The sequence below is a fragment of the Pyxicephalus adspersus genome, chromosome 7 (genome assembly GCF_032062135.1).
Source record: "Pyxicephalus adspersus chromosome 7, UCB_Pads_2.0, whole genome shotgun sequence".
NCBI lineage: Eukaryota > Metazoa > Chordata > Amphibia > Anura > Pyxicephalidae > Pyxicephalus > Pyxicephalus adspersus.
In genome coordinates this window covers 42,382,638-42,403,979 of record NC_092864.1, presented here as the reverse complement: position 1 = coordinate 42,403,979, position 21,342 = coordinate 42,382,638, and the positions used below count along the sequence as shown (strand labels likewise).

Sequence of the window (21,342 nt, the reverse complement as noted above, 5' to 3'; positions counted from 1 at the left end):
ACGGATTCTTCTGCTTTATATGGCCAAAGGGCCCAAAAGCCCTCATAGCACAGGGGCATAATTAGAAGTATGGATAGTATTGGCAAAAGGATACCGCTGTTATAGTGCTACAGTGACAATAGCTCATGCACAGATTGTGTGCTGTATTGTTAAGAATATTTGTTTTTATTTTCCTTTTTTTGTGCATACTTCACATCACAGACATCTCTTCAATATCACATACATCTCTTTATGTTGTGTTATTGGACTTTCCGGACTCAATGATCACATTTCTAAAACATATCTTGTATACAGGAAGATTGATTTTAAATGGTTTAATAGGTAAGGGTTGTTTGATGATCTTGTGGATGTAGCATGGATAAAATAATAAAGATTTAGCTATAGTGTGAAGGAACTCATTTTGTATTCAAACAATTAAAAATGGCAAAATATCTTCTGATTCTTCGTTACCCATCCAGAATGTGGGCCCTACAGCTAGCTGGGATCTGGAGAAAAATGGAGCTGTCTATGGTTTTGGAGTTTAGTTTTGCCTGCTGCTCCCCTAGGGCTGGACCTTGACAGTCATGTTTGTACTAGTTACAATATAAACACCTCCTAAAGCGTTTTTTTCATACTTGCGGTGGAAAACCATGTAGTTGGCCACTCTCTGGCACACAGCAAATTATAATTGTTTGCGCTCGCTTGCTGCTGCAGTTGTGGCTATAGTTTAGTTCTTTCTCTAGAGGGAAAGCAACCACACGGCCAAAAGTAATTGTACTTTCTGGAACCATGCCACAATCCACCACAGTCATGTCAAGACTTTTGTATAGGATGGTCCCAACAGCACTGCATTCAATGTGGGTCAGAAATGGCCCTAAAACTAAAATAAACCCCTGAAGGTTGTCTTTTATCTGAATTATTGAAAATATACAAAAAAATCTAAGTAGTTTAATGCATTAGGACAAGCATTTGCATTTGAAAGTCCAACACCTAAACTGTGTTACATGAAAGCAGATGAAAGCAAGAAAGCAGATGATCTGTGCTTTTCTGTATGTGAATGTGTTTTTTTTCTTCATCAAAAAACAGTGTTACCTTGTACATAAAACTGAAGATGGAGAAAAACTAGATTGGCAATCTGCTGCTAACCACTGCAAGAAACATGGTGGTCAGCTGGCTACCATTTCAGATCATCTAGAACAAGGTAAATGAAACAGATTGTTTTAAATATTATTGTTTACCAGCTCTAAAGCAGTGTTTAACCGATGCCAATGATTTTTTTGGCTCTGTAAGGGTGACATTCTTCCCAATGGCCAGCAATATAAGAGATTTTCTTCTCACTGACCCCAATGCTAACATACTGTGATCTGTGTAAATAGTAACTATTGTAGGGGTGGCCTGAAGACCTGAAAATTATTTCAAGGGTTCCCCATGTTAAAAAGGTTTAGAAAGTCTGTTTGTAAAATAACAGCTGTATATACCCTGTTTCCCCGATTATAAGGCACTCTCTTATATTTTTTGAAATGACAAAATATGCCCTGGGTCTTATTTTCAGGGGATGTCTTATTTTTCCATGAAGAAGACTACAGTACACATTTATTGTTGAAAGTCACTCATGATCACTCATGCGGATTTCATTGATGAATCAGGGGCATTGACTGAAACATTTCCTGGTGGAGAATCAATTGCTGCCATTCAAAAAACATGGAGGTTCTCCACCAATAATTTTTTTTTTCAGTGAATGTCAGATTCACTGCTTTATAAACAGACCCCTATGATTTATTTGTTAGTTCAGCAGCAGGGTCTGAGAAAACTACACACATTGGTGCACATATTTACTGCAATGTTCATTAGTGTTTTCATCGCAAAGGGACTCAAACTGGAGTATTAGGTTTATAAAATGTATATATTTATATTTTATATATTTGTTTTTCAATAATAAAGTTCTTTTAAAAAACACACCACCACAAAATATATTCTCCAGAACATTGAAAAGTTACTGTACGAAATGTGAGACTCTGTGTACCCTGCAGTATGGAATAGGTCATTATTAATAATGAATTTGGGCCTTATTAATTGAAATGTCTGAGATAAAAGAATTGTCTATATTACCCCTCAGCAATTTTCAGCATTTCACTGTTGGGTTTCAATGCAAGTTTGAATATAATTGGCTGGGGCAATATAGACTGTTCTGTTTTCAGACACTTTGATGAATAAGGCAGTTTGTTCTTTGTTGTAGCATTTATAGTTATGCAGCTGTTTAAGCAGAAGAACAGTTTTTGGTTTGGACTCAGCAGAGATGATTATGATGTATGGGAAAATGGCACTTCAGACAGATACACAAACTGGTATCCAATTAAAGTAAACCATGTAAGTACAAGTAGCTAAATGATGGTAAATGTTCATGATTTAAAGATCAATGTAATCGTAGGTATTTTATGATTCTTAGCAAGATAAGTCATATGCCAGTTTAAAGCTTTTAGGGCAAGATATCTTCTACTGTATTCCCAGTCTTACTCAATGGCCATTGTCATTACAAAGTGATGGCGTGACACTTTGCTTGCAGAAAACATAAAAAATAGAAAAAGTTTTTTAGGAAATCCCAATGACATTTTACCTTTGACCTTGTGGTTTTTCCTTGTACATTTGGATAGGCCTTATTGATAATTATTAAAAATATATATTTTTGTAATAATAATTGATGATACTAATTTATGCAAAAATTCAGTTTGCTTTATGAACAACCTAGGTTTCTTTAGAAAATCAACCCAATAGTGAGGTTTATTTCCTCTAGTTTAGCAACATTCCATTATCCCTCAGTATGAAAAATAACACTGGGCAACTCTTCCATGAGGAGCAAAGTTCAACTGCAAAACAATATTTTAAAAAATGTCAAGACTGCCAAAATAACCCCAATATGTGTAGGAGGGTGAGAATGTTGGAAAGATTTACAATACTGAGAACTAATCTTCTAAAGAAACTTTTGCATCCACATAGATACCAGGTGTGTTATAGTTGATGCGTTATCACTTGATTTAGCTTTATTTTTGATGATGGAAAAATTCAGTAAAGGCAACCTGATGCTTCATTTTACATGTGAGCGTGGAAAATTGGACACTTAGCCAATGCCAGTTGTATAGCAAAGTGGTGCTTTGCTACCAGGAGCAGCAAACTACAACACAGGTTAACACATTCGTCTGCATGGCTCTTACAGTTGAGGTTCTTACTCCAAAGGAAGAACTTCCAGAAGCAACTGGTATGGTTCCCAACCTCTATAATGCAGTTTAATGGAAGAGGTTGGGATTGCTGTTGAGCCTGACGTAAAATGACAGGGTCAACTGCAAGTCTGATATGGTCTTGGTCCTCATAGCTGGAGCTCTCCAGGGAATATAAGCTTTGCTGATTGTCTGGCTTTACCTGTAATAACTTAGCCATGTGCACTTCAGGCTGCTGTAGGAAGATTGCGACTCTCACACAGATTTCATTCTTCTACTGTTTGCTCCACAGACTTTGTCCTCTGACAGGTCATTCATTTATAAGCCAAGCAAAAATGTAAGACTGCAGGTTTACTATTTTTAGCAACCTAAGTTTAAATGTTTAGTTTTTGTTACTGATACACCGTTAGACACGATTGTTCATGGGTCAATAACGTCAACCAAAAGCTCCTTGGATGCCATAAAACCATTACCTACTGTACTGCTTAATGTTCAACACTACAGAGGGCCATCCTAACCTCTGTGTTTTATTTAGTAAAAATAGCCATTTGTTGTCACATATTTGATCTTATAAAGTAAATATTAATAATTATATGTTAACAATGTTTATATTAAGATGAAGCCTACAGTTATGTTGTGTGTTGTTGTAGAATTCAGTAAGCCTTCAGGATCACAAATGTGCTGCAATATCTGCTGATCACAATACTATTCCTGCTGGGAAGTGGCATCTAGAAAATTGTAGTCATGAAGGCTATGGATTTATTTGTGAGAAAGAGCAAGGTAAAGTGTTGGTCCTACAGATTCACACCCAATACCATTTTTAATTAACTTTACGTAAGTATTGTTTGTTTGATCTATTGGCTACAATCTACACCATTATATACAGTATTTTTATAGCACTGACATATTACGCAAAGCTTTACAAAGTCCATAGTCATGTCACTAACTGTCCCTAAAAGGGGCTCACAATCTAATGTCCCTACCATAGTCATATGTCATTAAGACAGTTTTTTGGGGGGAAGCCTATTAGCCTAACTGCATGTTTTTGGAAAGTGGGAGGAAACTTGAGTACCCGAAGGAAACCCACACAGACACAGTGAGAACCTACAAACTCTATGCAGATAATGTCCTGGCTGAGATTCAAACCTGTAATATAGCACTACTAAAAAAAAGAGTGCCAACCACTGAGCCACCATGCTCCCCATACACTAGTAATTCTCAACCAGGTTTCTAAGGAAAGGAAAGGAAGGAAAAACACAGGAAAATGTCCAGCATTTCTATAGCTATCTTGTATTTCATTAAACAATGCTCAGCTCGAGTTGAAAATAAATATGAAAAAAAATGGAATATGCATTGTGTATCCAGTGCTGTCCCCTACAGACTTACTTCTTCTTGGTCAAGCACCGTTCCTTTTCCTGGTTAAAAGACACCTAGTATTACTGAACCAACACACTGCAAGCCAAGGGTGCAAAGGACTGTTCCCCTAGGGGTACATTATCACTCCAGAAGATCCATAAAGTCATGTAACCAGGCAAAGAAAATGTTATTTGTATTTCTGGAATATAGAGTTTTTCACCTAATACATGCTGTCTCCCTGTGTTTTCCAGTAAGGGTGTCTTCCTAAGAAGACCATTGGAACCTGTAAACTAATAAATCTAAAGTGGAATGTACTCTAAAACTTAGTAGCTACCAAGGACTAAAAGGTCACTGTAACCTTTAATCATACAGTGTGTAGCAACTTTTACAAGTCATGGAAGTAAACCACTTTTTTATATTATTTTTGTATTTGGGAGGATTCTGAAAGCCTTTTTTTGAGGTGAAGATGTCCTCTGTAGGATATACTATTATGTATAGGTCCAGCCAATTAAACTCTATGCTCCTGCACCCCATCAGAATGTTAAGAAACAAATTGATAAGTCAAGAAAATCACATCATGTGTTTATTTTATTTTATTTTTTTATTTTAGATGTTTCTGGACACAATATAAATGGTTCTGACATGTTCCCAATACTGGACATATTGCCATATGGACACAAACTGTACAGAATAATATCTGGAAATATGACCTGGTATGATGCATCCTTTGCTTGCAAACAATATGGGGCTGATTTGGTTACCATTACTGACGAGTATCACCAAGCTTTCGCAACCGTCATTGTCCACCGCAAAGGTTATTCCCACTGGATTGGATTTTATAAAGAAATGGTAGGTGTAACTGTATGAATACCTTTAGCAGTAAACTATAATTTTGTGAATTTGTATTTGAGAACAAAATGTAATGGTTTCTTATAGCCAAAACAAATATTGATTTTAAGAATATGGCTGGATTTCACAAAACAGTAGCACAGAAACAGAGGAGTAGAAAATATTGAGACCTCTTTTAAAAAATACCAATGCATCTTTTGTGAACTTTACTGATGAATGGCCCTAAAAGGGAATCCAGCTACAGAGGACAGTGGGAGCAGAGCTCATTTACTGCTTGTTAAGACTATAAAATACATAAATGTCTATATGCTGGTCACAGCTTTACTATAACGTTTTCTAGCCACTTTGGGACTGTGATTTTGCAAACTATGTTAAGGATATGACAGCTTGACCTGGATAGGTATGGAGGATTATTCCCCCACCAAGGCCCACTTTTCATGATCCACCTACTGAGGTTGCAGTCCCCAAAAGCAATGATTACACGCATCTCACCTCTTGCTCACCTGCTGCTGCCACCATGGTTATTATTGTGCCCAGCCACAACAATATCAAACTCAATAGTAGTCCCCAAGAACTTTGCCTTGAGATCACCATTATTTTCATGTTACCACCTAGGTGACTCCTTAAGTTCGATGCGTTTCCCATGCCACTTACCATCACTGCCCTCAAAGACCTCAACCTTTCTTTCTTCATCCACTCTGACACACTTTCTTGTTCTAACTTATACCCCAGGGCAGGTGACCGTGATGGTTTCCTATCTTCCCTCTCTCTGCCTCCTTTCTGCTCAGTTCTTTATCCATCTGTTACCTTCATCTCCTCTTTCTTTTTGTTACTCCAACCTTGCCTCTTCTCCATCAATAATCTCCCCTTTTTCTCTTATTATCATCTTGTTTAACACCTTACCTCCCTGCCTTCCTTCTTATCCTTTCCTACCAGCCATCCTCCCATACAGCCACTCCCAGTCAGACTTTTCTTCACTCCATATCTCTCTTCTCCCCCTCGCCCCTAGTCATGGTGGCCATCTGCCTAATTAGCTGCCTGCTGCACTTGATTTGTTTTAAACAATCATAGCAATATAGCTATACTGTGCACACTATTGAGTGGAAACACAGTACATATTTTTACTCTTTTGTTTTTTAAGCTATAATTATGTTACAAGCTTACTATGTAAGGGTCTGTGCCAAAGGACATTTGTTCACTTTAATTAGTTTTTGCATGTCCATACAAGTCCAATCTGAAGCAAAAGTAGGAGCTTAATAGAGAAGCAGACATTATGTAGCTTTTAGAAAATCTTGAATTATTTTACAAGCCTCTTAAACTGATGTCACACCAAGGCCATTGACACAGGTCCGTATTCTGTCTCCTATTTGTGTCCACAATTTTGGTAGATCACTTTTGTGCTGGTTTTATTTTTATGCAGATAGCTTATAATATAAAATCCTCATATCAACAGGGGGGCAAAGAATATGAATGGGCAGATGGTTCTATCTCTCGGTTTACATCATGGGCAGATGAATCACCATCGGAAGATGGGAACTGTGCATACATTGATACCACTGGACTCTGGAGAATTCTGGACTGTAATGTGCAGCTGCAGGGTGCCATATGTCTTGTCAGCACAGGTATGAACAAAGCCAATCTGTTATCACCCACTATTCTGTTTCATTTGTGAGTAATTAGATCTACACAGGGAGTACTTCATAAAAATGGTTTTACATAAGCACTTTCTTTATTAACTCAAATTTAAATCGAGACTCTAAAATTCCAATTGGATGGTAAAATCTTAAAGTTTCTCTGTAGGCATGCTGTCAAGGATAAAGCGCAGGGATTTAGGTATGCAAGCAAGGAAATACCAAAACAGAACGTGAGAGGTTCAGATTTATTTGTATTTTTACTTTTGTGTCCTATAAAATAACATGTTTCAGGAGGCCACCCTTCATCAGGGCTCAGTGCCTTTGAACTAAGCATGCACTGGACTGATACAGTTGGAGGTATCATGAGGAGTAATTAGTATGAACGCTCCAGATGCTGGCCCCCTCTAGCACTGATTAAAATTACCTATGGACGCTATGGACCAGATTTATTAAACCTCTCCAAGACTGGATATGATAGACTATTATGGGAGAACCTGGGTGATCTAGCAAACCTGGAAAATGTATTATTAGTTATTATACTATTACTTGGCAAATGTTTTCAATCCTGGGGCCAGGTTTTCTGGATCACCCAGGTTCTCCCATGACAGTCTATCTTCTCTTGTCTTGGGGAGCTTTGAAACCAGACCCTATGGTTTTGGTCCTTTACTGTCCCTATTCAAGCAAAGCCAACCTTCTACCAACACTCCTAAGAATAGTCCTTCCCTCTTGTCTCTTTCTGCACCTCCAGACTTTCAGGTATTCCTATTGGCCAAATATGCACATTTAGGGTCTGATTCCTGCATAGGACTAAGTTTAGTTTTAGGTTTTGGGATAGGCTGATTTGGGGGAATGGAAAGAATGTTTAAAGTTACCTTTTAGGGTTACCTACTTCTTCTTTTATTTGGTCACGTGTATCTTTTGCTCCAAAAGTTTGTATCCAAAAATACTGCACTGCGTTCACATCACCCATACACACTGTGACAGGTTGTGCTTTATGTAAATGGTTTTTGGCAGTCTATGTTGATTTATCACATGTTTTATTTTCAGAAAACAGGACCACAGGATTTATTGGCAGCTGTCCAGAAGATTGGATACAGTTCCAAGAATTTTGCTACTCTTTTGCAGCTGTTTTAAACAACACAGATTACCACACTGCAGAGGAGATTTGCCAGCAACAAGGTAAAACAGTGCGAATAAAACCTTAACATTAATCTGATTTTACCTGATGTTGCCTCCAAATATTAAGTGAGGGTTGCTTATTAATACATCATCTGGCCTCTAAATGCATCCTTAGGAATGATTAGGCAAATATAGAAATTGCATCAGACGCCCTTCCATATTTATGCTAATAAAGGCGGAAGGGAGTTGGCTGTCTTCAAGGATAACAAAAGCAAATATAGCCATCAAGATATGGAGGAGTCAAATATAAAACCTTTTTATGATTATTACACACATTCCTATGTACAAAAGCAATAATAAGGAAGAGCAAGCATGTCAAATATGTCAGTTACATCAACCACTCTTTCACAATTTGAGCCCAATGAATCCTGGCATGGTCATCTTGGTATATATGGCCGTGCCATCAGAGAAGAGAAAGTTCAATTGATGGGAAAATCTGGTCATTTAGGATAGGATTCAGGTGGTTAGCTAATGTCATTTTTTAGGGTCATTTGGTTTCTGAACCTATACTTCACCAACATGTTGTTGATCAAAATTGTTGTTTTTAAGTTGTGCCATTTCATATGTGCCTAAATGTTATCTTTAATTGTTTTACGTGTTCCCCAGCAGCAGAAGAAAACCTTGGCCCAGCATACTTTGCAGGGAAAGACTTCTCCTTTATTTGTGTGATCAGGAGTCTCTCTGCAGTGCCACCTACGAGGTCCAAAATGGAAAGCGTATGCTTCACAACACTGTAGAGGGACCACTGCTTCTAAACAGATCACAGCAATCCTTTCTTGCTCCCAGAGTGGAGGTTACTTGCTGCCGCTGGTGATTAGTTTAAAACAAATAATCTAACAAGATATTTACTATATATGTCTTTTTGTACCTTAATATCAGTATTTTCGGGGACTGGGCTTTAAAAAGACAACTATAATACCTAAAAATATATGTGGATAGACAATTGATACTTTCCCTATAATAGATACCATGCAATTGTTGCTATATCTGTGTCATTAGCTTGTCATTGTTCTCGTATCGCCAATCTATATTAGGCAGAAACTCGGCTATTTTTGTTTGCTCCTAATGCCTCATTTCCCACAGTATTTTTACACCAGTTAAAACCATTTGCAAATGATATTCCCATACAGACATTGCCCTATCTACATTGTTTTTTTTTAGATAAATTGTCTTTCTTAAAACCTAACCATTAGGAAAGCAGGAAATACAAACATTTTCATCTGTTTTATGTCTAGACTCCAGAATTCTGAGTTTAATGCATGAAAAGGAAGTCATGTTCCTTCAGAGTTTACTCAGTTCCTTTACTGTACAAGACATCTGGTTAAACAGAAAAACGCCTAGTTTTGGTAAGTAAACGGCTTTGAAGAGTAAGGACCATTTCAGACTTGTGGCTGACTCCAACATTTTACAGCAATCCCAGCTACATCATGTTGTGCATGCATTTGCATGCAGCTGCAATTGCCGTCATTGTGGATTGTGGTGAGGTTACTGGAAGCAACTCTTAGGCTCAAGAGGAAGATGTGCACCCCATCTATAACTGCAGTCAACCTCACATAACCACATGACAAAGCGGTTGTAAAATTTGGTTGACAGCATAGTAGTTGGAGGAGCTTCGAGCTGCTAACAGTTGCAGTTTTCCACCGCAAGCCTGAAAAGGGCCATAAAATCAATAAAAACTAATTTTAATGTTAACCACTTTCAAATTCACCATATTATTATAATAATATTTTATATATAAATCAATTATTATTATTATTATTATTATTATTAAAAAATTTTAATAAACAATATTTATATAGCGCCAACAGATTACGCAGCACTGTACATTAAATAGAGGTTGCAAATGACAGACAGATACAGACACAGGAAGAGGCCAGGACCCTGCCCAGCAGAACTTGGGGGAGGTAGCACATAAAAGGAGGTGGATATTATATTTATTTGAAGTAGTGAGAATTTAGGAGACAGAAGAAGACGGGTAGCCAAGTTTGAAAAGATGGTCATTGTGTGCTCTTTTAAATGGACTGAAGGTGGTAAAACGACAAATAGTACGTGGAAGGCCATTCCAGAGAGTGGGGGCAGCTCTAGAAAAGTCTTGGAGCCATGCATGTGACGAGGTTATATGAGAGGAAGTCTGTGAGAGAAGAAGTAGGTCCATAGACTTCCACTATAATATTTTTATTTAGTGTTTCTAAAGTCCTTTTTTTTTTTTTGGTTTTGGATAAGGTTAGAACCCCTTTCATGTTTTGTATTGCTGTCCGTAAGTTCATCATCTCTGTTTGTCCTGCTGATTATTGTTATAGCTACTGATAAAAAAACCCACATTTTTTAGTACAATTTAAAAAAATAAATAAAAAGGAATCTTACAATGCAGTCACTGGTAACAGCATTCTCATAGAATATTTCCCCTCACTTTGGAGTGATTTTCCCTAACTTCATGCTGTGCCTACAAGAGCATAAGTTAACTTTTTTAGGGTTCTTATAAGGGTTTAGGTTGATTTCATGTATGCATTTTGGAAAGGTTATCCAAAACTTAAATATTACTTTTGGGCTGACCCAGTCATTAAACACAACAGCCTATGTATTCTTTTTGTAGATGGAACACAAACTTGGTCAGACGGTTCAGCTTTAAATTACTCTCATTGGAATACTGAGATATCATATGTCATGACTGATGATACGTGTGTCACACTTTTGACGGCCGATGGTACTTGGGTGCCAACTCAGTGCACAGAAAGAAGAGGATTTATTTGTAAGAAGCAAGCAAGTAAGTGTGTGTTTGTCAAAAAGACATTTTACTGTAATGATTTGTGTGATCATGCTAGGAAGTTGTGTATTTCAGGGTGATATTTCTTCATACCTTCAATATTGAATATCAAGCCAAGCTTGTAAGTGGAACCTGCTACAGATACAACCCTTGTCAGCATTCTTTATTGTTGTCTATTTAGTTTGTAGCTGAAAAGGGAACTGGAGGAAGGCAGGGAGAGGACAAAGGAATTGTCATACCCAGCAAATGATAAAAACAGCATTAGAAAGTTCTGGGTCCCCTTCCCCCATGTCAAAAGTTCCAGCATTGCCAAAGTCAAGCTGTCAAGGTCAAGGTATAGGCTAATTAGCAAGCTGCAGGTTGATGGTCTAGACCAGCGGTCGCCAACCGGTGGTCCACAAGAAAATTTTGGTGGTCCACGGCTCTGGCCCGCTCTGGTTCTTGCTCACAACTCTGGCCGGTGCTCCCCCCCCCCCCCCCCCTGAGCGGGGTCAGGAGAAGGACCTCGCTGGAGGGATGCACCAGCCAGAGCTGCAGACCATGTCCCCTGTACAAATCCCAGGCCATTAAACTGTTTATTACAAATTCTGCTGTAGCTTCTGCGCAAGCATGATAATGTAAAGGGGGTACTCCATATGCATTTTGTGTACAAATCACCCAATGAAATGTAGCTCCCGACCTCTCTGCTTGGATCCCTGATAGGAATAGTTTCCAATATTTAGGTATGTGAGAAGGGATGGAAAGATTGTGGGATTTGATATTTTACACAGGGACGGAGGAGGTGATGATAATGACAGCAGACTGGCCTACTTGGCTGCCAATGTTAGGAAAGTAGGTGCATTGATATATTCTTTACCCTGTTTTTCCCAAAACAAAACCAAGGCTGTACCCCAATGATGTACCCTAATGAATAAAAATCTATTTGTCTTTCACAGGAATTTCAGAAGAGGATCCCACAGAAACACGTAAGTCTAATGCCTAACCTAAAATTGTATGTGCCACACATAGCAGTTGACTTGAGTTTTTTTGAGTTTTTGACTTAGGCTTGTATGGATGGATATTTAAATAATTGTGTATTCAGCTTGTTTTTGACATCTTTTTGGGATGACTGAGATTCTCGTTAACATTTAGATATGGTTGACTAGCTTGCATTAAACTGCTTGAAGCTTTTTTTGCTCTTCTGCTAACTTGCAAAGACGAAAAAAGTTCTAATGCAAACAAAAGTCCATTTACACAAACCCTTAGCTACTATTAACTACAGAGTTCGAAAAATGTAACTATTCAGTAAGTTCATCAATCAGACTGGTCACATTTAAATTTCATAATGCTTCATACCATTGTGTTGTATCTGTCTGTCATTTGCCAAAACCCATTTTAATGGGTGACATTTGGTAAACTGTGGTGACATTTGGTAAAATGTGTACAGTATTCCAATGCACTTAGTCAATGCACCTGAAAACATGTGTGGTTTAGCACACATCGGTTGACATTTGTGTGTTGCTCTAAAAATAATATTGCAGATGCATTTTTTAATACATTAAAGTGCACTGCCAATCCATTCAAATCTAACAGCTGCTTTAACTCTGCATGTCTCAGTGTGTGCAGATATATGCAATGAGGAACATGTCTAAGCTGAGCTTGTCATTTTTGGCAAATAATGCAAATATTGATGCAAAAAGTTAATCTTACTCTAAAAAGTATTGAAATGGGATCTGGCCCCCCCATCATCCTCTTCCGCATTGGTATCACGGAAATGAAGGGACCTAGGGCTTTGGATTCTGGGATAACTTTATGTATGATCACCCCATTCCTTACCATATATTTTAGGGATTTAGATAGGCTTTAAATGAACCGATAGTAAAATTTCTTGCTACAACAGGACCTTATGGTTCTTATAGGACACAAATGTTGGTACTATTATTATAATTTTTAATACACAGTATTTATATAGCACCAACATATTACGCAGCGCTGCACATTAAATTGGGTTTGGCAAATGACAGACAGATACTGACAGTGACACAAGAGGAGGAGAGGACCCTGCCCTGAGGAGCTTACAATCTAAGATGTAAGTGTTTTTATCGGATGATATGGTTGTGCGGGGCAAGATTGTTCCCTGCTATGTGGCTCCCTACCATGCACACTCTGTACATGAGGGCATTGGGGAAGAAAATGGTGCAAGAAGATTTTTGAAGATTTCAAGATATCACTAGACTGCATGGAGGAATGTATTTTATATGTTTTGTTTGTAAACTTTTCTGTCCTTTTTGATTTTGCTGGAGTTTTAGAAATATTTACAATAAACTTTAAGTAAAAGAAAAAAAAAAACATTAGGGGATCTATTTGTAAAACAAGGTATCTGTCATTCCCTCAAACATTCCCTAGCGGGAATCAATTACAGCCATTGAAACACAAGGACCCGGAAGATTCCCATGAGGGAATGTTTAAGGAATGTCTGATTCTCTGTTTCCTATATAGAGCATTCACCTTCTATGTTTTGCACTTTGACATACAAATCTTTTATGCCCATATAATATATTATTGCTGTTTTTCTAACTTTAACATTAGATTCTTGTTTTGTTGCAGGAACAAGTCACGTTGTGATTCCAGTTGCTGTGTTGGTATCTCTTGTACTGTTAAGTTTTTTTATACCCGCATGGTATCTGCTAAGAAAGAAAAGATGCCATACAGACTATGGTTTGCAGGACCTCACCTGCATGCATTCTGGAAGTAAAATGGAGGAAAGTATTTTGATTGCAGAACTGGAGGACGAAGAAAGCAAATAGCAGTGTTTGGTTAAGTTGGAAGCAAAACCAGAAGGATCAGTATGTGCCTGAAGAGGTGTTATAGTGAGGCACTGGAATGTTTTATTCTCCTTTTAAGAGATGCGTTTTTACACTTTAATTTCACAAAAAAACAACTTTTTTTTTTAACAAACTTTAAAAACACCACAACTACTGTCCAGATAAATCAAGCAAGTTTGCAAATATGAACGTTTAGCTTTTTCCCACTGTCCCGAGTTCTTTGCTCTAGATGTGTGCTCAATGTGGACGTGACACTGAAAAAATGAATAACCGAAACAATGGAACTGCAAGCTGTTTAGCTGCCGCCTTCCTTTGATGATTACTTTTTGTTTTACTGTTCAACTGTTTTTCTTTAGATGTCATGTGCTTTCAAAATGGTGATTTTATGACTGAGAGTACAGTATATATTTTTAGTTCTATTTATTAAAATGGGTTCAGAGTATATATAAACTCCCCGAGAAAAATGTTAACTGCCACTCACCAAATAGCTCCAGGTTGCTAAATGCCTAGAAGTGTGTACAAAAGACTTTTCTGATCTGAACACTTGTTCAAGGCCAGTCACTAAACATATCAAGGAGCTTGCAACCAGAAATCAGCTCAGCATCTGCAATGGTGTGCCGAGGGTCCTGGACCCTTCTCAGCCAAAGGGTGCCCAATTCAGTTTGGCAGGGCGCTAAGCAGTTTTGCACAGGGCCACTGTTGGCTACGTCTACCATTGTTAGTTTCTATGTTGTTCGTAGACCAGGTATAGTTTAAAGCAACACTGCCTAAAAGTTTGTAAGTTAAAACTTAAAAAAAAGCACAAACAATCTAATAATCAGCTGTCCCACTGCATAATCTGGGATCTTCTCTCAATTTAAGAGTTACACTTATCTGCATAGTGTTCCCAACATTCTGAGTGTATCAGATGCCTGCATCTCCAATATGGCCCAATATGCATCCTGAAGAAAAAGAAAAGAAAATTTTTCAAACATACCAAAGACTTTAAAGGCAAACAAAAAAAGCCTACTGAGGACAACATAAAAAAACAATCAACATCTTTAATTCAATCCTTACACAAAAAAGAAAAGAAAAAATATCAATAAAATAATGCATATTAAAAAAACATTAATCATTTGGTAGTGTCAATTTCTCACATATGTCCTAAAAACAGGCTCAATGCGTTTCGCAGAGCATAATGTCCGCTTCTTCAGGAGCAAAATGGGGCATATCAGACCTATGTAACAAACGACTGACATGAGTAAAATTCAGTACAATACAAATCGCCCCATCCATATTTGACCCATAGCTGAGGACAGTAAAGGCACAATGCTTGACATGGAACAGATGGGGAGAAGTTGATTCAACCACAGCATCAGTAAAGTGGAATAATTAATGGTACGTTGTAGGTAAAACACTATTATTTTGAATTCAGCAATTGTGAAGCTTAATTGCACCTTAATCAAAAGTTAGCTGTGTATATCATGTGTCTGCACAGGTCCACTCCACAAACAGTAATGGAGGTTAATATGCATTCCCCAAAATGTATGGTTATATCTGCCAGCCTTTATATTGCTCCTGTGTCCTGTTGTGGCTGGTGAATGAAACCCCAGCATGGGAAGGGAGGCTGGCATCTAACACACCTGAAAATTCTAGATGTGAAGACCATGCAGGTGGCCATACATCCTAAACAAAGCAAAGATCTGAAGAATGGGTATCAGGACAGATGATGTTTAAGGGATTCTATAGTGACATTTGATGAATATTGCTTAACAGGCAATTTTAGCCTAACCTTATCTGGGACTGCTTTGGACAAAATGGGATCCCATGTGCACAGCATTCCCCCTCCCTGCACACTGACATTCTGTCAATTGGCAACCTGGAGAAGGTGGGAACTCTGGTGGATGCAACTGCCCAGTTTACCCTGCCCTAAAACTATCCCTGCCCCTAAACTGCAGGCTAATGAATCAGGTCCTGTGTCTTTATAACTATTTTGAAAATACAGAAAGAATTTGTAAAAATGACTAATTTCCTTATTGTATTATTCAGATGGAACATATAATAAAACCTTTGCTGTCAGACACCCTATGAAGATTGTATTTTTGCCTCTATATTTGTTGCAAACTAGGCAAAGTGAAAAATGCCAAAAGAGAACCCTGAACACTTAATACCTGTAGTTCAATGAACTATTGTAATTAAATATTTTGCAATCTTATTTTCAGGCCACTAGGTGGAGCTCTATCCTTCTTTTCATCTATTTTCCATGCTGTGCTTTTCCCTTTGCTGCAATAGACTCGCTGATAACTTTTTTTTTGTTAATGACCTTTTTCTCAGTTCAGGTATTTCCCCTGTAAAAATAAAAGAGCCATCCAGGTAGGATTCATGAAGATGTCTACATACAGCATGCTCTTTGAGATATTAAACTCACAGTGATTGGCAGGGAGAGTTCTCTGTGATAACAATACTCATAACCAACCTTCACCACACACATTGGGATTCAGCTCAGAGCAGCATAACAATGCAGCAGAGAGTTGGCTGCAGACCTTATAGTGTTGTCACCCTGCTGGAAAGAAGAAGTATTTGGCAGGATTGCATTCTATATATGGGCATCTATACAATAATACCACAATCTATTTCTGACAGTTTTATCATCACACTGATAAATAATGCTATGATCATTTTTTATTTTTTGTTTTTGTTGACAGTAGATGAAGACGTCTAGAACATGGCAGCTATCTATGTGGCACCTAGACATCCTTCTCTATTATCGCAATGTTACCATTTTTGCAGATGGTCTACAGCAGCAGGAGATCACACCAGGTGCCATGCCTGTCAGCTAAGCACGGGCACTTGAGGCTACAATTCACGTTGGCTTACCAAAACTGGACAAGAGAAGATTGGGAAAACATTGCCTGGTGTGATGGGTATTGACTTCTTCTGCAACATTCGGATGGTTGGGTCAGAATTTGACATCAGCAACATGAAAGCATGCGTCCATCCTGCTTTGTGGTGATGTAATGATGTGGGTGATATTTTCTTGGCACACGTGGGACACTTTTTATCACCTGAGCATCATTTAAATGGCACAGCCTACCATAGTATTGTTGCTGACTGTGTCCATCCCTTTATGACCTCAGTGTTCCCATTTTCTGATGGCTACTTCCCTACTACCTGGTACTAGCAAATGGTATCAAATAAAGTGACCAGAGGGTGCATATTTTATTGAAAATACTCCCTCTGGTGGTCACCTGTATATGACAGAATACAATTACCAACCTAGCATAAACTATGTAAAAAAATGTGAAAAAACACATTAAAGTCTAGTGAAAGCCCCTACTATATGAATATAGCAGAGTAACTATGGGTAAATCAAGGATAGTTAGCTGGAAAGCTCTTGGCATAGTCCATACACTAATAAAGTCGTGTGCTGTGAATTTTAGTTTTCAGGGAGGAAAAGCAGCATCTCGGAAGGTTTTAGTGTGAACTCCCTGCCCTTACACTTAGATTACTCATATACCAATCAAGCACTTTAGGCAGTAGTCTTACAAAGCAGGAAGAGAAGCCACAGCTATGTAGAAAATCCTGTCTACTGCCAGCGTTCTGCACAGAATGACCCTTGCTGTTTGTGTAGAATCAGTGGTCTCTCTGCAGAGTTCCAAAGTGATCAGATCTCTCCAATCAGTAGAAAGAATTAGTTTTCCTGATTGCAGAACTATGGATCTGAATCGGCAGGGGTTGTGTTGGGAGAATGGGTCATTCTCTGCATGCTTTAGGGGACAGGCTTTTGAACTCAGAATGTGGTTGCTTTCTAAAAAAAAAATGGATACTGACATTGCAGCCAGAGATGCAGAAAACAAAGTATATTCTTGTTTTTGTTTTTTGGGTACATTCTTTGCTTACCAAAACTTGAGCAGGCTGACCATTGCGGTTTCTCCAATTGGCTACAATGTTGTAATTAAACACAGTGGGGCCCTGGATGCCGGCAAGCATCCATCGGTGGGAACACAATCCATCTTTATATAGCGCCTACATCTTCAGCAGTGCTGTACAAAGTCCTGGCACTAGCTGTATCTCTGGAGAACTCACCAATGTGGACAGGAGCGATGCCCATAGCAAAGTTTTGACAACTGTGGACACCGGTTGCAGAGGCAGCCAACAATAGCCCTTTCCTGGGATTGTCTAATAATTACTGTTGGTGCTGACCCAGCTACTCTCTATGTAATAAACTATAGAAGAGTGAATTCTAGCGAGCAGCCATTCTCTGCCAGGGTCATTGGAAGTCTGCGGTTCCTCTATCAGTAACTAGGGGTTCCATGCGCTGCATCTGATTGACCCATAATGTGATGACTGCTCAGTTTTAGGGGTGACACCATTGCTAGAGCCAGCGCAGGATGCAAATAATAATTTTACTTTCTGCAGCTATAGGTTATAAACATTGCAAACAGAAAGTTGAACTAGCAAGTGCCCAGTGTTAGCACCCCCAACTTCTGCAGGGGACTACACCTAAGATGGCAATGCGTGACATGAGTTTTAAATGTGTACACAAGGGAGGCTTTCATTAGAAACAATAGAGGTATATTTCATATATTTATCTTCCATATAAATAAATGTATAATATAAATAAACAAGTAATGGTCATGCTGAGTTATATTGGTGACAGGGTCTCTGGACTTCTGTCTGACATAGTAACAGATGATGCGCTATCAGCCAATCACAAAATTCCCCGGTGCCCGGTGTGATCCGGGGGGGTGGGAGTGTCCGGGAGCTCAGAGTCTATTTCCAATGTGCGGAGGCTGTTGGTGTGTTTGTTGTTGCCGCTGAAGGGGAGATTTCTTATGGGGACCGGGTGCTTCCGGCAGCTGTGGCTGCTGCTAATAGTGGGGGCAGCTATTTTCTGCTCAGCCACCTATCAGCGCTCAGGTAAGTGTCTGCATGGTGTACTGGGGGTGCTAACACTGGGCACTTGCTAGTTCCACTTTCTGTTTGCAATGTTTATATAACCTGTTTGCTGCTTGTACTTTCACATTGGCATTGTCAGACCACATCAATTATCTGAATATGAAGGAATGGATGTTTGCTCCAGAATTTTATTTTAGGCATAGTCCAAAAAAAAGAATATTTAATTTATAGGTAGACACTGTATTAAGTTTCTGGGCTATTCTGTGACTGTGACAAATTTTACTGCACTTCCTGTTATAGGGTGACAACACTTTGTCCCTGTCTCCCAATTGTGCCCCCCCCTGTTGTCACCATGCTAGTGATCCTCTGACACAGCTGTGCTCCCCTGTTGTCACCAGCTCAATGCAATGAAAATTGGAAGCAGCTAAGTCCAATGGATGGCTATTGTCAATGATTAGAGCACCACAGATGATTGTGTGAGATTAATAACAGTGATTGTGTGATCTATTCTATTTTACATGTCCTAGTTATATACAATAGAGGTGGGTGGAGCTGAGAACACAGGTGCACCCTGTGCTCTGTCACTGGGGCTAGATCACTTGTACAGATCACAGAGAAAGGATAGATCGTTAAATTGAATCTGACTTTAAATCCAAATCATGTGCATGTTTTTTATTTTTTTCATTGTGCATTTAAAAAAATGTGTTGACGTGGGTGCTTAAACTAGCACTTTTTTAGGATAGAAAAAATAATGTATGGATATGTAAAATAATAGAGTTTTCTTAATAAACGCATGAGAATAGGTGACTGCGATGCATGTGCTTCTGCATCGTTGTGCATTGGTGCTGCATGGGTGGTCGGCCTATCAACCACTTCCAATGAGTTAAATGGGAACCTTTTCCATTCATCCTCCAAGCCTTGTTTGATGTATGAAAATATGGAAATAACCCCCCCCCCCCCTATAAAATGTCCCATCCTAGCCACATACAACTGCTCCTAGATGCCTAAGGACATATTGTAAGCTCTTCTGGGCAGGGTCCTCTCCTGTGTGACTGTCTGTATTTGTCTGTCATTTGCATCCCTATATAAATACTGTCTTTTAATGGTAATCCGACTATCAGTGTCTTTGAAAATATTGTATATAATGCAAATGTCTCCTGCTCAAACTTTGCTGCAGCAGGTAATCTAGTTTTACCTTGCTGCCTCCAGCCTGTGTTTGGATACTAAAGGAGCAGCAGAGCAGTGATGAGGTCCATACCCTGTTTTCTCCTTTTATTACCAACTTTCTTACCTACACATGTGCTTGCAGCAGGGTGTGATTGGTTGCTAGTGCTGCCGTAAATCTTCCAGAGATTCGTTGTATCATTGTACAGATACTGTAGGAGTTCAAGTTTACAAACCAGCACAGTGATCACATTCATTGATTAGGGGGGCGGGGTGGGAGTCCTGTCCCAAACAACTACTATTCATAGGACAGCATTCTACCCATTGATAAACTGCCTAAAACACATGGAAGGTTCTTTATTGTTTTCAGTGTCGTAGTAAAGTGCATCTGACATTCACCTAGCAGTCTCTGATGGAGCATCAACCACTGGACCTGGAGATTCTGGACATTCATCCTGGAGTGATGAATGTCAGAATCGCTGCTTTATTGGTGGATCCTGAAAATTTGTGAACTTCATGCTTGTTTTTCACATCCTCATTTAGGATGGAAACTTGTATATGTTCATCTAAAAATCCATTCATTTCTTTGGAAGGCCAGTGAGGGGTTCGTGGGGCTGTAGATGGTGTAATTTGGGTTGTACAGGATGTCTTGGAAAAATTTAGAAGAAACGATGCATTGCCCTGGACATGGCACACCGCAAAAGTGGAAATAAATCCACTAAAAGAAAAGTGCAACCAAATCAGAAACATGTCCTCTATTACAGGCAATGGATAAAATAAACTTAATTGCTGCTTTTTAATTATTGACCTGTCCTCACTCCATGGCATTAACCGCCGTCTTTTCTGTCTTCTTGCCCGTTGTCAGATCTTTGGCCGCCTTAATTGGCCAGGCTGAAATGATGAAACGCGTGTGGAAGATCATTTATGTCACCCCCAGGGGATGTTCGGGATACCTGGCATCCTACACTGAGCTCAGGGTATATCAAGAAAAAGATTGCAAACAAGCAGGTTAAGGGACATCACTTTCTACAATAGTAGAAGTTTTTAGTTGTAGAACTATAGCTCCACTTTATAATCTCCGGAAGGTGTTACAGGTAACTATTTCTTTATTTCCGACCTCATTAGTAGAAGGGTCCATTAAGGATTGGTTCACCTAATCATTAAAATCTTGCTTTTTGTAATCCTAGAGACAATGCCTAGTTGTGACTAAGCTCCTGATATGATGCCTTTATAAGTTCTTCTATTCAGAGAAAGCGAAACCAAGTGCAGCTTTCTTATAGATCTAAAGGGTTCTGTTGTGCTTTCAGTGTAATATCACACTAGCGTGGGAAGCGATGAGTTGGGTAGCCTCCTCCTAGTTGGTCCTCGTGTGTGTAGATACATTTTTACTGCCTGTCCTGCACAGATCTTATAATTAGAAGATGATCATGGCAGAGATCACATACACACCCCAGGATCAGCTTGTTTGGACTTGTTCTTAGTACACAGCACTTTCTCAAGCAGGGCAAAGAATGCATTAATAC

At 38.9% G+C, this 21,342-nt stretch overlaps 2 protein-coding genes across 2 annotated transcripts in view; both read left to right on the top strand.

Moving 5' to 3' along the window:
* Positions 1–15,837, top strand: part of PLA2R1 (phospholipase A2 receptor 1) — a 56,447-nt gene extending 40,610 nt beyond the window's left edge. The window contains exons 20-29 of the mRNA XM_072419088.1: positions 1,066–1,180; positions 2,216–2,346; positions 3,842–3,971; positions 5,158–5,396; positions 6,850–7,018; positions 8,078–8,209; positions 9,445–9,555; positions 10,803–10,973; positions 11,909–11,938; positions 13,560–15,837. Coding sequence (XP_072275189.1) covers positions 1,066–1,180; positions 2,216–2,346; positions 3,842–3,971; positions 5,158–5,396; positions 6,850–7,018; positions 8,078–8,209; positions 9,445–9,555; positions 10,803–10,973; positions 11,909–11,938; positions 13,560–13,759 — 1,428 coding nt within the window. The 3' untranslated portion in view covers positions 13,760–15,837. The remainder of the gene's footprint in view (positions 1–1,065; positions 1,181–2,215; positions 2,347–3,841; positions 3,972–5,157; positions 5,397–6,849; positions 7,019–8,077; positions 8,210–9,444; positions 9,556–10,802; positions 10,974–11,908; positions 11,939–13,559) is intronic.
* A 2,711-nt stretch (positions 15,838–18,548) lies between these two features.
* LY75 (lymphocyte antigen 75) overlaps positions 18,549–21,342 on the top strand; it is a 59,476-nt gene continuing 56,682 nt past the window's right edge. Inside the window, exon 1 of the mRNA XM_072418221.1 lies at positions 18,549–18,676. Within this exon, the coding sequence (XP_072274322.1) occupies positions 18,592–18,676 (85 nt within the window). The 5' untranslated portion in view covers positions 18,549–18,591. The remainder of the gene's footprint in view (positions 18,677–21,342) is intronic.